The 17306-nt window shown below is 46.9% G+C and overlaps 2 protein-coding genes across 3 annotated transcripts in view; one reads left to right on the top strand and one right to left on the bottom strand.

Moving 5' to 3' along the window:
* The first annotated feature begins 5805 nt into the window (after positions 1-5805).
* CIAO2B (cytosolic iron-sulfur assembly component 2B) lies at positions 5806-12570 on the top strand. Its single transcript, XM_070952710.1, has 5 exons — positions 5806-6108; positions 6192-6269; positions 6347-6472; positions 8624-8669; positions 9178-12570. The coding sequence occupies exons 1-5, from the start codon at positions 5806-5808 to the stop codon at positions 9273-9275; spliced, it is 651 nt and encodes a 216-aa protein (XP_070808811.1). The 3' UTR covers positions 9276-12570.
* The window catches only part of MATCAP1 (microtubule associated tyrosine carboxypeptidase 1), a 29369-nt gene continuing 18832 nt past the window's right edge, over positions 6770-17306 (bottom strand). The window contains exons 6-8 of one of the 2 annotated variants that reach the window (XR_011600986.1): positions 16063-16160; positions 14923-15401; positions 6770-8108 (exon numbers count right to left, since the gene is read on the bottom strand). Coding sequence is in view for 1 of the 2 variants with exons in the window: in XM_070952708.1 (XP_070808809.1) it covers positions 15237-15401; positions 16063-16160 (263 nt within the window). In the remaining variant the exon portion in view is untranslated. Of the gene's footprint in view, positions 8109-12493; positions 15402-16062; positions 16161-17306 lie in introns of those variants that run through there. The other variant, XM_070952708.1, reaches the window with a different exon arrangement.

Raw genomic sequence — 17306 nt, 5'->3', positions numbered from 1 at the left:
ATAAGTATGGGGGAGGAGGAAAAAAGGCAGATTGTTGCTAGATTGGGAGTTATAATAATATTATTATGCTAAATTAGAAGTTATTATATAATGTTATTTTGAAACGTATGGTAAAAGGGGGAAGTAATAATATTAATAATATTACTAGCATGTAAGGGTCAGTATTTAGAGGAGGGAGTAAGGGGATGGTAAAATATTATATTATATAATCTGTTATGAATTAGGTTTTTTGTTGTGAAGAAGTCACAGGGGGGATGGGTGGTGAGGGGGGGTTAGGGAGGAGGGGGGAGAAAAATGGGGGAAAAATTTGTATTTGAAAACTTTTTCAATAAAAAAAAAGAAATCAAGGGTTTTTCTTTCCTAAGGACTGAGCTGGGACTCATAAGCCTGACAATTATGTGCCATCAAACTGGTATCAACTGTTAGCAATCGCACCTATTTGCTCCAGGAGGCTGTGTCACCACATCTTCCAACAGTGCACTCATCATTCCTATACTGTAATCAAATCCATTTACACTGTTGTTGACCATCCGCTCCATCTCTTTCCTTCCACCTTTCCCACCATTAGAGCTGAATTTTCTGTCTGAAATATGTTAAGAGCCTGGTCATTTGTGTGTCAAGCTTCAGGGCCGACATTGTGCCTCAATTGAGAACTCCAAAATGATTTGTTCTATGATCCATCAATTGCTGTTGTTTTTTTGGCTATCCAGGGCATTTCCTCCAACATCAAAAGCATCCATACTCTTCTTATCCTGCTTCTTCAAAGTCCAACTTTCATAAAGTATCACAGGAAATACCACAGCTTGCCCTATTCTGACATCTAATATCTATTCCTTCATAGCTGATCCGCCTATTGCTAGTTTGTTGACTGCTTATTTCTTTATTGTTTTTGATGATTGATCCTAAAGGCAGAAACTATTCACCACATTGATATCCTCATTGTCAATTCTAAGGTTGGTTGTTGTACTGGTTATTTAATGCTATATTCTTCCTAAAATGTTTGCTCACATATAGTATCTTTGTAGACAAATCACAACTGGTGGTTATTCTAGATGGGAAGCTTTGGGAACTCTCTCATCCAGAATGGGTGAAAAGGTATCCCAGGGTTAAATTTCCTTCAAAATTAAAGTGGTCAATTGAAGAAAATATTTCAAGAGTACCATACTGTGTATACATAGGGTTCTGAAGCATAAAACATAAGCCTGATATCGCACAGGTATTAAACACCAGATCCAGAGAAGCAGAAGTCCTCCACACTAGACAGGACCCAAGGGCAGACTATGCAGAGGCCTCAGAAGCAGCCCAGCACGTAGAGGCAGGGTGTATGATGCAGGAAAGAACGGCAGACACTGAAAGGCACAACCAAGTAACTGGCCTTATGTACAGAAACCTCTGCACAGAATACGGGCTGGACCAGTGGCTCCCAACATGGGGCCCACACCCCACAGGGGGGCAATTTGATATTTAATGGGGACAATTCGAAAATAAGCCATTAACTGAATTTTTGAAAGCCTGCTAATTGTTCTTATATATTTGTGATGAAACAGCTGTGTTTCATTTACCTATTGTTGTCTTTGTTAAAGTGCATTTCCTAGGGCCTGGTCTGAAAAGGATATCCCAGCTGGGGGTGGGGAGGGAGCAACTGCCAGCCAATCAGATGTGTTCCAGGGGTGGGTTCTACTTATTTTATTATTTTATTTTATTTATTTTATTTATTTGATTTATATACCGCCCTACTCCCGAAGGACTCAGGGCGGTGAACAGCCAAGCAATAAGATACATAAATACAAAAATTTAAAAAACCAGTTAAAATCGAATTAAATCATTTTTTGGCCCAGACAAATTAAAACACCCCAATAATTTAAGAACAGATTTAAAATTTATATATTAAAAGAGGGAGGAGATTAGGCCAAGCCTGCTTGATGGAATAAAAGAGTCTTCACAGCGCGGCGGAAGGTGCGCAGATCCGGGATCCTCCGTATCTCTGGGGGGAGCTCATTCCAGACGGTAGGTGCCCCCACAGAGAAGGCTCTCCCCCTAGGGGTCGCCAGCCGACATTGTTTGGCTGACGGCACCCGGAGGAGTCCCTCTCTATGAGAGCGTACTGGCCGGTGGGAGGCTATTGGTGGTAGTAGGCGGTCCCGTAAATAACCAGGTCCTAAGCCATGGAGCGCTTTAAAGGTGGTAACCAAAACCTTGAAGCGCACCCGGAAGACCACCGGGAGCCAGTGCAGCTCGCGCAGGAGAGGTGTCACATGGGAGCGCCATGACGCTCCCATTACCACCCGCGCGGCCGCACTCTGCGCCAGTTGGAGCCTCCGGGTGCTCCTCAAGGGGAGCCCCATGTAGAGAGCATTACAATAGTCCAGGCGGGAGGTGACGAGGGCATGAGTGACTGTGCGTAACGAGTCTCGATCCAGAAAGGGACGCAACTGGCGAATCAGGCGAACCTGATAGAAAATCCTCCCGGTCACGGCCGTCAAGTGCTCTTCTAAAGACAGCCGTGAATCCAGGAGGACGCCCAAGTTGCGAGCCCTCTCCGTGGGGGCCAGTGATTCACTCCCAATAGTCAGAGATGGCGTCAACTGACTATATCGGGACGTCGGAAACCACAGCCACTTGGTCTTGGATGGGTTGAGCCTGAGCCTGTTCCTCCCCATCCAGATCCGTACGGCCTCCAGGCACCGGGACATCACTTCAAGGGCATCGTTGGGGTGATCCGGGGTGGAGATGTACAGCTGGGTATCGTCAGCGTACTGATGGTACTCCACCCCGAAACCACGGATGATCTCGCCCAGCGGCTTCACATAAATGTTGAACAGGAGAGGCGAGAGGACCGACCCTTGCGGCACCCCACATATGAGGGGCCTCGGGGTCGACCTCTGTCCCCCTGTCAACACAGACTGCAACCGGTCAGAGAGAAAGGAGGAGAACCACCGCAACACAGTGCCTCCCACTCCTAACTCTTCCAACCGGTGCAGTATGATACCATGGTCGATGGTATCAAAAGCCGCTGAGAGATCTAACAGGACCAGGACAGAGGAGCACCCCCTGTCCCGAGCCCTCCAGAGATCATCAACCAATGCGACCAATGCCGTTTCCGTGCTGTACCCGGGCCTGAAGCCCGACTGGAACGGATCCAGATACGTTGTTTCATCCAGGTGCTGGGGGAACTGTTTCGCGACCACACTCTCAACAACCTTCGCCACAAAACGAAGGTTGGAGACCGGACGATAATTTACCAACATTGCCGGGTCCAGGGATGGCTTCTTGAGGAGAGGCCTCACCACCGCCTCTTTCAAGGCGGCAGGAAAGACACCCTCACCCAACGAAGCATTTATAATCCCCTGGAACCAGCCTCGTGTCACCTCCCGAGAAGCCAGCACTAACCAGGAGGGACACGGGTCCAATAAACAAGTGGTCGCGTTCAGTCTACCCAGAATCCTGTCCACATCCTCAGGGGTCACAGGATCAAACTCATCCCAGATAACATTCTCAAGACCTGCCCCTGTCCCTCCTCCTGAGACTACCCAGTCGGAGTCCAGATCTTCCCGAATCTGAGTGATTTTGTCATACAGATATTGAACAAAATCCTCGGCTCTACCCTCCAAGGGTACCCTCTACTTATCTTTACTACCGGTTTGCAACAGGGCTGCTTGTGCACGCGCTCTTCTACGCATGCACAGAAGTGTTCTAATGACGTCGGGGAGTCCCCCGCCGGTTTTACTACCGGTTCTATAGAACCGGTGTGAACCGGGGGCAACCCACCACTGATGTGTTCCCACTAAGGATCATGGGACTTGCAGAGTCTCTCTCTCTCTTTCCTATGGGCTTTGCTGCTGGGTGCTTGCAGGGAGAGCTGCTCTGTGGGGAGTGGATGGCTGCTGGGGGAAGCCCAGCAGTGAGGATACAGGACCAGGACCCAAGTTTAAGTAAGAAATTGTTAGATTTACAGTTATTTTTAGTCTGTGTTTTCCCAGGCCATGTTTTACAAGACTTTTCCTCAGAGCAATCTGGGGCTGGCCCATGCATGCGTAGGTCTTGCCAGGCCTGTGTGATTCACCTCCACCTACTGAACTACCAAAGCATTTCCCCACTAAGCTGCAGGTTCAAACCGAGTGGGTGAGTAGGGGGGTCATAAGTTACAAGCCCCATTTCGTTCATGAAAATCTTATAATTCATCAATTAAGCTAAGAATGTTTTTTAAATTTCCCTCTTTCTGCGCCATCTTCTTTTAATAGTTATTTCTTTTAATAATTTGCATCATTTCTTAAGTTTTTCTCACGTTTACTTCTTTTAGTCACAAACCCTATGCATAAAATGAGTAGTGCAAGCAAGAAAAAAATATTACAGGGTCAAAGTATTACAGAAAAAGCTTTCATTAAAATTATTTTATATTTATGCATTTCAGTTCTCTATTAGTTTTGAAAGTTTATTTGCTGTTTTTTCATAACCCTTCATATTAGTATTTTTTAAGTTCCTCAGTACTTCTACTGTCTTCCGTTCTTTCTCTTTCATGGATGCCATGTTCTTTGGAACCTTGTTTAAACCAAGTTAATGGCCCTTTAGGCTTCTTCCGCGTGAGTAGGAGTTCACTTTTTGAATAGTAAGAATTATATGTGTGTGGGGGGGGGATCAGGATTTTAGAGATGCTTAGTTGGGGCATGGCCAAAAAAATGTTGGGAACCACTGGGCTAGACCCTTCCGGGTTTAAATGGAAGGTCCCATTTATGGTTGTGGAAAACAAAGAGGGATAAGGACCTGCGGGACTTGGTACCAGATCCAGATAAGTGGGCAGCTACCGGCCAGTCAACCCTACATGGTGGCAGCAGACAAGGACCAGAAGACAGCAGCGGTTGCGAACATCAAGGAGCAGCAGTGCAGGATGAGAAACTGGAGGAACTGGGGAGGATGTGGGAAGTCAAGACCAAAAGGGCCCCTGGGGTGCAACTCCCAAGCTGAGCCAGTGGATTCCACCGGAGGGGCTTCCGAGTTCCGCCCCGAACGGGCAGCCTTAGGACCCGCTGCGCAGAGCCCCCAAACTCCGAGAATGCCCGTGACTGACTTGCGGTGGTTTGTATGAGAGAAAGGAGGGTGCGCTGGGCTGGGCTGGGCTGGGCGCGGAGGGAATCAGCCTTTGCTTGTTTCGTGAGTTGGGCTGATACAGACACAAGAGTTGGAAGGCTGAGAAAGGGGGGGGCCCTCCCCGCCCTGCCCTCCCCCCAGCCGGCTTTAGAAGGCGACGGCCTCCAGCTCCTTCGGAAGCCCGCCGGGCTCGGCTCCAACCGCCTGATGGGGCCGATGGGGGAAGAGGAGGCCGGGGCATCGGGCATGTCCGCCACCGGGAAGGGGAAAAACCGGGTCCCGCGGCTCTTGTTGATTTGTGTTTCGACCCGAGGAAAGGAGGGCCCGGAAAAGAGGAACCGAAGCCGCGGTGAACGATGTCCCGCAAGACCCGCCGCTCTGCAGCCAAGAGAGCGGCCGCTTCCTCGGGTCGGGACGGAATCCCTCCGGAACGACCCTCGGACCCAGCCTCAGCGCTACCGAACAGGGGAAATAAAACCATTAAACGTGGGCGCAGGAAAAGCCGAGACCGGCCTTTGACCGGCGCGAGCCGCAGTGGGGGCGCCGCGAGGGAAGCGGCCGAGGAGGACGCGCCTTGAAGGGGGTATCCGACGGAGAGCTTCACCGGGAAGCATCCCGGAACCAAACCACGGGGCCTCAGTTTCCTCCCGGCCCAGCGAGGCGCGCGGAGTTTTCTGTTTCCGTTCCCTCATCGGTCTTTCACTTCCGGGCGAACGGCAAATGGCCCACGGGAGAACTACTACGCAGGCGCACGGGAGAACGGCGCTTACGTCCTCTGGCCTCACCCGGAAGCGGTGTGTCGGCACGAGCTCTCCTTCGCCGGAAGTAGGCCGCACCGCAGCCGGGCCTTCCATTGTCGGCCCCCGGCCTGCAGTCGTCATGGTGGGCCCGCTCGGCGGCGGCGGCGGCGGCTTGGAGAACGCCAACCCCCTGGTTTACCGGCGCCAGAGCGAGCGGCCCACCACGGCCCGCGAGCAGGATGAGGGGCTGGCCGACGCCATCGACGACCGCGAGATCTTCGATATCCTTTGGCGAAGGCCCGGGAGGAGGGGGAGGGGAGGGGCGGGGTCCTCCCTGCGCGCCCAGCCTTCCTTGACGGAGCACATCTCATCCGCGGCATCCACGACCCCGAGCACCCGCTGACCCTGGAGGAGCTGAACGTGGTGGAGCAGCTCCGCGTGCAGGTGGGAGGCCGAGCGCGTGAGGGACCCGCGGCTCCCCGCCCGGCGCCGCCTCTGAGCCCCCTTGTGCCCCCTCGCAGGTGAGCGACCCCGAGAGCGCCGTGTCGGTGGAGTTCACGCCCACCATCCCGCACTGCAGCATGGCGACCCTCATCGGCCTCTCCATCAAAGTGAAGCTGATCCGGTCCCTCCCGGAGAGGTTCAAGGTGAGCGGCGGGAGGGCGGTCAGAGCGAGTAGACCAAGACCTGAAAGCTCCTGCTCAGTGCAGGGTCCTCATGGGATCTACGATCATCCAGCAAAAGAAGGAAACGCCCTGCAGTAGCCTATTCTGCCAATGCGTGGTGTGTATAAGTCAGAAAGTTTCTAAGGTGCAAGTCACCTTCGCTTCTGCAGCCATTTGCTCCCTTGGGGTGAGGATGTGTGCCACTTTGAAGTTGCAGCAAAAAAGGATAAAAATTTGTTGAAGTTCTGTTAGCAGATTAGATTTTATACAGTTGTCAAGGTGATTACAGCCCTCCATTATTACTGTTGCATACTCCATTGAAAAACTGGTCGTTTTATGTATACAGTTGCTAAATGTGCATGTGTGTACATATGTATACACAATACACAAACACATATGCCTTGGGGTGGCTTACAGATAATAAAATATCACAACCATTAAAAAAATACATATAGCATATCTTAAAAAAATCATTAAAATCATAAAATTCATAACTCAGGTAATTTCAGTAATTAGTACAATTTCTGTGCCAGCTTTGCCACATTTCCCGATTCCCATTGGCAAAACCATGTTTTCAAGATCTTTTCAAAGGCCAGCAGAGTTGGACCAATTCTAATCTCTAGGAGAATTATGTTCCAAAGAGTGGGCAAATTGAACCCAGATGTGGGTTCTGGAACCAGTTCAGGAAGAAGGAAGAGAACCAGCACAACCAGTACTCCTAACTCCTGGAACTAGTCCAGGGTACCAAGGCTAATGCTATTGAAAGCTACTGAAGATTAAGAAAAGCAAGGAAGGACACACTACCCCCATCCCCAACGCTGTGTCCCACCTTTCTTTCCTTTTGAATAAACTCTAACTTCCATTGAGTGTCCCAACAAAGTACCTTCCCACCAAATTTCAGTGATGCCCATCACATCTTGGTCATCTTCGTGGATTGGGATCCTTAACTCTCCCTGCTCATTTTCCATATTCATTTCATTGGAATAACCAAGATTTTAAGTGACACCATCTCCAGGCTTCTCTGTTCCCTGGTTTCAGTTTCTTCCTGGGGAGGGGGGGGGGCATAGTTTCTCTCTTTGTCCTAAGTCTTTGGTGGCCACTCTCAGTTTTGTCATCCCTCCCCCTTTAGTTCTCGTTTAAGGCCTTCCTGCCAAGATACAATTAATGAACAAATTCCTTCCCAGCCCCTTATAATCTTAGTAGATTCTTTTAAGATAGCTTTTGGCTATGTTATTTGTCTTGCAGTGGATCATGAGAAAAGGAAGGTTATTGATGGCTTTGAATAGTTTTGGTAATCACATTGTCATGTGCCATTTAAGGACACCTGCAAGGCAGTAAACCTCCTATGATGTCACCTTTGGTTTCCACACAGCCCCTCAGTTCATTTCAGCAATTCATCCATTGCTACGATTTGCCCTTTTTCTCAGGGTGGCTGTTAGGCTTCTTAGATCCCTGGGGGTTCAAGCATCTTCTGTAATGTTACATGCAACGTTGTTCAGGTGGCTGCATCCAGAGAGCCTGATAGCAGTTCTTGGTTTCTGTTGACACTGATCTTGTTATTTGGCAAAAAGAAGGCGTTCCCAGAATGAGCTGGGAAATAAACATGCATGCTTACAATCTAAAAGACAAGAGAAGCAGACAGATTTGAGGGGGGAAGAAAAGTAATCCAGTTGCTCCAATAATTAAAATATATACATTCTAATTTGATTACATTTAGGTTTGCAATATCTATCTTCAGATTTGACCAACTTATTCTGTTTTGCTTTCTGTTCAAAAAGTCAACTTTAATTGGCATCTTGTGTGCAAAGGAAAAACTTTGTGGTAGTGCTTTTTCCATCTTCCCTATACTATTTCCTCTCGCCCTTGCCTCTGCCCCCCATCCAAGGAGAACTAAATGAAGTTGAGCCCTGGGCAGTACATAACCTGAAAAAATCAGAACTGTTTTTTTTCTGAAAATTAAAAACAAAGAGTTATTGCAATGAAAGAGTTGTTGCATCCCTTTCAGGGGGCTATGCAAACTGAGGGAGGGGTTCTTTGGCGCTCTCTGGGCTTGGTTGTTTTCTTGCAGACATTTCAGGCCCAAACCAGGTACCATCAGTGCTCTGGTAACTTGAACTGCTGTCTCCTTTTCAGGTGGATGTCCACATAACACCTGGGACACATGCTTCTGAGCATGCAGGTAATGTTTTTATGTTTCATGTTCAGCACACATTTTGACAAGGTTGTGTTGAGGATGTTCAGCTACTCAGATGCAAAGCAGAAAAGGTGCTTCAGAGAGGGTTCAGATGCTTTTACTGCCCATTTAAAAAAAGTGCTTTTTTCTCCTACAGCCCCCCCCCCCCATCTTTGTCACCCTCTGCTGACAGGGCAGATTCATTTCCAAGAGATGTTTTGGATTATTGGTTCTTTAGAAATGGCCATTTAATTATCTTAAACACCTTAATATGAATGTGTTTTATGTTCTACCTTCATATTGTATCTTTTTTTTTTTTTCAAAAATAAGTTATATATTTGAGTCTGAGGCAAAATGCACACATCTGTATTGTTCATATGTTAAATATAAGTTGGTAAACATAATTTTGCTGGTTTTGGGGAGAAATGGGGAACTCATAAACTGCTTGTTTGTTGGTTGTCTCTTAGCTGGGCAACAATCTAACTAAAACTATATCTGGACTGCTTTTCCACAGTAAACAAGCAACTTGCTGACAAAGAGAGAGTAGCGGCCGCCTTAGAGAACATGCACTTGCTCCAGGTGGTGAACCAGTGCTTGTCGGGAAGATCTTAGTGTCTCTGTGTGTGTGTTTATCTCTGAGAGAATCTTCAAGGTCTGGTGGAGGCCGGCTTCATGGTGGAAAAAGGTCTTTTACTTATCTCCTCTGTCTACGTTGGAGCAAAAAAAAATGTAGTTCCTTAGCAAAAATGCCATTTAAATTCTTTCAAGAATTGGTGATAAATGTGGTTCTGAAATATTCTATTTGAATAGGGGAAGGTGTTTGTAGTAAGTAACAGAAGCCTTACACCTTCCTAGTCAAATAGGTCTATTTTTGAAAACCTCCAGTGATGGAGCTCCCACAACCCCGGGAGACAAGCTATTCCATTAATTGTTCTCACTGTCAGTAAATTTCTCCTAGGTTGGATCTCCCTTTAACAAGGTTCCACCTATTACTACTAGTCCTGCCCTCAGATGCTTTGGAGATCCCCTCTTCTCTGAGACAGTCACTCAAGTACCAGAGGACAGTTATCATCTCCCTGCAATCATTATGATGTTTGGTAGGCTAGACCTACCTATCTCCCTCAACCATTCATCATGCAATCTACCCTGCTACCAAGTTAAAGGTTTAAAGTGGCTTGGATATGTTTCTTATTCACAAGGCCTCTCATGTCCTTGGAGGCCTTCAGCCTTTTGGGGCTGACAGGCCAATTGAGATTCTGCTAAATGCCCTGGTGCTGCCAGGCCTGAAGGCCGGCTTGCCCAAATGTGCAGCCCAATAAATCTGAGCATGGAGCAGAACTGGGGAAAAAGTTCTGAAAACTGCTCCTTAGCATTAAGAATTCAGCCACCCTGTGGCCAAATTCACACACTTTGTAAAACACAGCCACTATATCATATGCTCTGGCAAAAGAAATCTGGTGCAGCTTCACACAATAGTCTGGCTCTTCCAATGTGCTAAAGCATCCACCATTCTGCCTTCTAGCCATGTTCATCTGCACACCCAGCGCTTGCTTTGGCCTCCTTTTTTCTCGGGATCAGCTCCTTCTGCCTTCTTTCCTGCTTACTTGCTTCCCCATAGGGTTCCCATGGCTTCCTGTTGCTCTTTGCAGCATCCCTCCCCCAACCTCTCCTTTCTCCTCCTCCCACTCAGGAGGCCCCATTGTTCCTTCCTGGGATCTGGAACAGCTCAGCCCATCTGGATTCTGTTCCAGAGCACCAATTTAAGAGGGTGGGGCACCCTAGAAAAGAGTGGGGCTAGTGCAATAAAGGCAAGCAGCACATGCCCAGAGGCCATCTACATATTTGCAAAATGTGTCACATATATATTTATACCCATAGAGAACACAAATTATATCTACAAAATGTAAACTAACTGAAAAACTTGAAACAATTAAAGATCTAGAGAAAAAAGCAAAGGGCCTAGAGATAGATATAGCTACTTTGAATTCAAACAACAATATGAGAAACCCCAATTAAAGGAAGAAACTTGCAGCCAAACTGAACACAGTAAAGGAACAATTAACCTAACACAGAAAATGAACCCATAGAGACAGACAGATGGCAAACTTGTCACTGATACAAAGGGGGGCGGGAGCGGGACCCAGTTCAGTCTAGTCCAGGCCTGCTTGGAGTGAACCATCAATTTCATTACCTCCCCTTGGAAGAAAGGGAGCAAACACCTAGAGAAGGGACATCATTGAATGTACCAATTATAGAAAAAAGAGGTCAGACTTCGTTAAGAAAAAATAAGGCGTGTGTTGGTGATAGGAGACTCAGTGCTCAGAGAAATTGAACCAGACCAATCAATCGAACTAGGGAAGTTTGCTGTCACCTGGGAGCCAAGATCCATGATGCAACTGAGAGGCTTACTAAAATAACTAAATCCACAGATTATTATCCTTTTCTCCTCTTTCATGTGTGGATGAATGATAGAACAAAGTCCCTGGAAACAAGATCAAGAGACTAGGAGCACCTTGGCCTGAAAGCCAAAGAGATGAGGACAGTAGTGTTTTCTTCTGTGCTCCCAATGAAACGTAAGCATCCGGTGAGGAAAGGCAGAACTTTTGAAGTAAACAGCTGGTTTAAGAGATGGTATTGATGTGAGAACTTTCAATTCTTAGTTCATGGTCTACAACACCTACATGAAGGGCTTTTGGCAGGGGTTGAGCTACACCTCACAATTAGCGGGAAGAACATCTTTGGAAACCAACTGACTCGCCTTATCCCAAGAGTTTGAAACTAAAACTGGAAGAGGAGGGAGACAAACTTATAGAAGCTAATTCCAAGCATAAAATGCAGGACAATCAGCCAAGTGGTATGACAAAAGGGGAACTCATACAAAGCAGGAGATGTTGGAAGCAAACACACTGGGTCAAAATGCAGCAGAAAGAAAGTGGAACTGCTTAATTCATTCTTTTCATCAGGTTCTAACAAAAGAAAAAAGTCCAATCTATCAAAAGCAGAACTGTAAAAAGTATACTAGGAATCCAAGTCAAAATAGGCAAGAAAATATTAAGACAGCACCCATCCATACTAGACAAATTCAAATCACCAGGACCAAATCCCAGAATTCTGAAGAAGTTGACAAGACATGATCTCAGAACCACTGAAACATATCTTTCACAGATCCTGGAGCACCGGAGAACTACCAGAAAACTGAAAAAATGCTACATGGTTCCCATCTTCAAAAAGGAAAAAGAAAAGAAAAACCGATCCAGGAAACTACAGACCAATCAGCCTGACTTCAATAGCTGTGAAGATTCTGGAAAAGAATCAAGCAATGGATCTGTGAACACCTAGAAGTAAGCAAAGCTATTACTAGAAGCCAACATGGGTTTGTCAAAACATCATGCCAAACAAATCTCATTTCGTTCTTTGACAATGACTAAATTAGCGGACCAACAAAATGCTGTGGACATAATATACTTGGACTTCAGTAAGGCATTTGATAAAGTAGGCTACAACCCATTTCTTGGTAAGAGAAAAATGTGGAATGGGCAGTATCACAAGATGGATTAACTGGCTGACAAACCATACTTAACATAACCTCAGTGTAACTACTTCTGTATGGAAGGATGTATGCAGTGGGGTACCTAAAGATTTTGTCTTCAGTGTTCTTTGACATCTTCATAAATGTTTAGATGAGGGACTAGAAAGGGAACTCATCAAATTTGCACATGACACCAAGCTAGAGGGGATAGCCAACACTTTAGAAGATAGGCTTAAGGTCCCGAAAGATGCTGACAGACATAAACACTGGGCTCTAGCCAACAAAATGCAATTCAGTGATGTGAAAAGTAAGATTTTACAAAAAAAAAAAAAACCACGAAGTGCACAGGTATATAATAGGTAGTACCTGGCTCAACAACAGTAACTCTGAGGGATGTTGAAGTCCTAGTGGATGACTACTTAAAAATAAGTCAGCAGGGTGCCGCAATTGCCAAGAAAGCCAACGCAGTCCTAGGCTGCATCAACAGGGCTCAAAGTCATGTGAAGTGTTAATACCTCTTATACTAGCTTGGTAAGACCACACTTGGAATACTGCATCCACTTCTGGCCACCACAACATAAAAAAGATGTTGAGACTCTAGAAACAGTGCAGAAAAGAGCAACAAAGATGATTGGGGTCTGGAGACAAACATGAACAGTTGTAATAAATGGTTATGTCTAGTTTAACAAAGGATTAGGGCTGACATAGCTTCAATATTTCAATATTGTTTCAATATTTGAGGGGCTATCACAAAGATGAGGGAGGCAAAGTATTCACCAAGACAAGTAATGGGTGGAAGATTCTCTAGAACTAGAGAAATTTCCTGACCATGAGAACAAATCAGTGAAGGGCTACCCTCCCGAAGTGGATGTTCCATCCCTGGAAGTTTTTAAGGAGCCATTGGTCTGAAATGGTCCAGGGTCTCCTGTATTCTGTACATTTCAGCAGCATAAGCTACCAGCAAGGAAGCATTCAGAAACCAATAAACCCTTTTGAAAGGGGTTCAGTTAAATCTCATTTAATACATGGGTACAAGTTCATTTCCTGTGTTTGAAAATAGAACACATCTGCCAATAAACTTCTTTGGATAATTGTATGATAGCTTATGGCGTTAATATTGCTTAATTATGCTACAGTGTTATAGTGGAGGGATGCTACAGTTGGTTCCGTTGGCCATTGCCTGCCAAGGAAGTTTTATATCGACTTATGGTTGTAGACCTTTTCAGCTCCCTGGCCAATTCAGCCTGTTCAGATGGAATAAACAAAATGCAATGAAGTCATGCAAGTGGCTGCCTTCAAAAGCTGCTTTCCGAAAGCTGCTGTCAAAAATGTTTTTTTGGTCCCATCTGACTCTTTTATCTATTTACATTTGATGTGACCCCAGGACAAAAAGGCCAAGTCTAGTCCTTCATCCAGTTCATTCTGCAAGATGCATTAGCTGTGACAGCCTGGAAGTTTGCAATTTTAGTCCCAACTCATCTATGGGGTATCAGACCGAAAAAGCTGAGGAAAAGGGTCACAAATAAGCAAAGTTTGAAACAGCAAAAAGCCACCTGGGCAGTTCTTCCCTTTGACCTGAGGATGGAGAGACTGTATTACACTCAAGAACAGGCCTAACCAGTCCCAGCTGCCCCATTATAGTCCTTGCTGGGCATAGGGTCATCAGGCTATTGAAGGCTGCTAGGGAAGGGAAGGGCAGACCATTTTCTCCATCCTTAATAGAAGAGGCAGAAAAAACACCCACCCACCCTCAAGTAGCAAAATGAAAAGATCTTGCTCCTAAGAAGCCCAGTAAGACAGACTCGGACATCAAAATCCTTTTCTGTACCAGAGAACCTCAGAACTGTTCCCGTTAAAGCCAAGAGTTTGGCTTAAGATAGGGAAGTTGTTAAGGAGCTGCATTGGTTTTATTATAATGGCCCAATTCTAGGGATAGCCCCTGCCATTTTCCCACCAGTCCCCACCATGAGTGATCACTTGCCGAATGGTGTATCAGTCTGACTGCAGCCCAATCTCCTCTATTCTTAGACCCAAATATGTTTGGCTTTTCTTAAAAGATTTAGCTTAAACTAGCAGAAGAATAAGGACAGCTATTCAGTGTCTTACATTTGGGAGAAAGGCCAGGAGGAGTTGGTTAGTTGTGGTTTGGAAGGCAAGATAGTTTTTGCTATTGAGATACTGTCCAGGCCCAGACACCAAGGCCTTTGGCCTAAAAATCTGGCTGGAAACCAGTCCCGGGCAGACTTCAGTTCTACATGTTCCTCCGTACATTTTCTAGAGTCCACAGCCCACCGAGGACAAATGTCTACTATCAGGTGGCGGTAGGACAGGTGTGCTGTGGATTAAGGTGCAAGTGTGGAGGTGAACAGGTGAGGGAGGAAGGCTTTTTGTTGCCCTTGTAAAACCATTTGGAATCTGAAATTCTTGGGATCTGCTGTGATTTTCTTAGAAATTAACCAGTGTCTTTCCAGGCTCCCTTTATCCACCTGTGGCCTTTGTCAAGCACAACCAGGCCAGATTGAAAGTTCACTCAATTACAGATATAATTTCAAACACTATTAGAGAGTAAGGACTACCAAACTCATGCTGAAGAATTTCCGCACCTGCCCTTAAGCAGCATTTTAAAAAATCTTTTCTGGCCATCTGGAGATCACTCAGTTGGCTCAATTGGAGAACCCCGAAAATATTGCCTAAGGATATTTTAGCAGGTTCTAAACCATCTAGACTAACCTGTCCACAGAAGAAAGGCATAATCCAGACATCGATCTTTGTCAATCTGCTTAAGAACATCTCTGGCCGAGAACAAAGTTCCAGGAGAGGTAGCTGAATTCTCTCTTAGGACACTCAAAAGGTAGGACCTTGCTCTGATTGCTTCACTTCACAGTCAAAACCAGACACCCCCAATAAATAGAATAAATAGAACACATGAGCCATTGGTTTGTTTTCAGCAGGCCAAAGTCCAACAAAATTCTCCTTTTGGGCTTCAGGCATCTTAATGAGAGCACAGCCTGTCCAGCAGTAGTGCAGAGGGGCAGGCAGCAAGTTCACTCCGGCATCAGCAGCTCCAGCTCTTCATCACTGAGACAATTGGTGGCAACTATGTGGTTGAGCTGCTGCATATACCGTTCAAGGTCCTGCATGAAGTGGGGGATTCGGGCCTTCTCCAGCACCCCGTATTTCTTCAGGTGGTCCACATCTTCATAAGAGACCTGAACGGAGGACATTTGCATGTTAACTCATTGACATGATTTAAATCTCTTCGTGATGACAGCACATGCAACAGCCCGTGTTTCGTAATTGGCTACCTAGAGCAGTGGAAAGAGCAGGGCCAAATTGGCTGTGCCCAACCAAGCCATGGGACTCCCCCAAAGCCATTCACCGGAGAAAAATGCACGAATGTATAAACCTAGGTATGAGTTTTCCTGGATTTTAAGCATGATGCCTTTCATTCACACTGACTTTTGCTTCAAACCTGATAACTCATGTGATCCTTTGGGCCAGCCTTTAGAAAAAATATGGCTGCTAAAGTTAGGGGGACTTTATGAGCAGTTTGTTAAAGTTAGGTCCCCTGCAAGTATTTCCAAGGTGTGAATGATAAATGAACGAGTGATGAAAACAGACCCCTGGGTCTATTAGAGAAATATTTCTCAGAGAATGTTAATCCTTGCTCAATCGGTGTGAACATCACTTAAGGCCAAGCTTGCACTAGGCAACATAGTTTTCAGGGGGGAAAGTGGCCCCTTTCCACTCAAAAGCAAAGGTCTCAGCAATTGTGAAATGGGAGATCCAAGATTTCCCCTGGCCAGCCCTTCCTCCTTGCCCTCCATCTGTCTCCGCTGCCAGAGAGAAAAGCAAGTGGGCTCCACAAACCTTCCCCAGTGCAGCCAGCAACCGGAAATCAATCTTTTGTCGATGCCGAAGGATCTGGAGGATTCCTTCCAGGTACACCTGATCTTTGCTGAAGCAGCCTGCAAACGAAGAAGAACCAGCCAAATCTGTGCGTGTGATCCAAACCCTGCTTTCAGTTCAGAGCCCCCTCCCACCTTGCCTGGCAACACACAGATCCCACCAAGGGGAGCTTTTTGTAACGGGCTCTGTGCCTCTGGAAAAGGTTACCGAGGAATCCTTTTGGACGTGGAAGGAGGCTGGGAGGGAAGACATTTGCTTGTTCTGTGACTGGCTGCTTCTTTCTTTCTGCCTCCATGCTTTTGAAAACTTGTGAGGGGAGAAGAGAGGTGACCTTGAGGGGGTGGCTGCTGCTGAAGCTCCCCAAACCTCCTGCATGTCAATTAGGTTTCTAAAAAGCCTCCTCAGGAGGGGGGAGCGGACCTGGCAGGTATCACGGAGACCTGGTTGGGCCATGAGGGGGGAGTTCCCCTCATGGAGATGTGCCCATCAGGCTTCCATGCATTTCATCAGCCGAGAGCTCAGGGCAGGGGCGGGGGGATGGCGGTCATTCTAAAAGAAGGTCTTGATCCGAGGGAGACCACTATACCTCAGATAGCCGGATGTGAGTCCCTTTTTGTGAAGTGGGGTCGTGGGATGCAGATGGGTCTGTTGATCACGTACCTGGCTCCCTGCCACGTGGCAACGACCCTGCCCGAGCTCCTCAATGTTATAGCCAAGGTGGCGGCTGATACCCCCAGACTTGTGGTCATGGGGGATTTCAACCTGCCATCCATCGGTGAAACATCTGAGGTAGCTCGGGAGTTCATGGCTTCCATGACGGCCATGGACCTGACCCAAGTAATTCACGGCCCTACTCATATGGGGGGACACACTCTGGACTTAGTTTTTATCTCTGGTCAGTGGTTGAGTGGCCTTGATAGAGGGGATATAGATACTGAACCCTTGTCATGGTCTGACCACTCGGTCCTTCGACTTGACTTTCTGACCGCCGTACCCCGTCGCAGGGAGGCGGAACCGACCAGGTGGTTCCGCCCCAGGCGCCTGATGGACCCTGATAGGTTCCAGATGGAGCTTGGGCCATTTCCTGAGACTCTAGCTCATGACTCGGCTGATGACCTGGTGGCCGCCTGGGATAGGGCGGCTGCCGGGGCTTTGGACCGGGTCGTGCCTTTGCGGCCTCTGACCCGGCACCGAACTCACTTAGC

The sequence above is a fragment of the Pituophis catenifer genome, unplaced genomic scaffold, assembly GCF_029215685.1.
Source record: "Pituophis catenifer annectens isolate HBS135680 unplaced genomic scaffold, rPitCat1.0.hap2 SCAF_13, whole genome shotgun sequence".
NCBI classification, from domain to species: Eukaryota; Metazoa; Chordata; class Lepidosauria; order Squamata; family Colubridae; genus Pituophis; species Pituophis catenifer.
Note: the sequence above shows the minus strand (reverse complement) of the source record. Positions and strands in the feature narration are given on the sequence as shown.

Coding starts and splice junctions, on each gene's coding strand:
- CIAO2B (XM_070952710.1), top strand. CDS start 5,806: ATGGCCCACGGGAGAACTACTACGCAGGCGCACGGGAGAACGGCGCTT. Junction 6,109..6,191: donor ACGACCGCGAGATCTTCGAT/ATCCTTTGGCGA, acceptor GACGGAGCACAT/CTCATCCGCGGCATCCACGA. Junction 6,270..6,346: donor TGGAGCAGCTCCGCGTGCAG/GTGGGAGGCCGA, acceptor GCCCCCTCGCAG/GTGAGCGACCCCGAGAGCGC.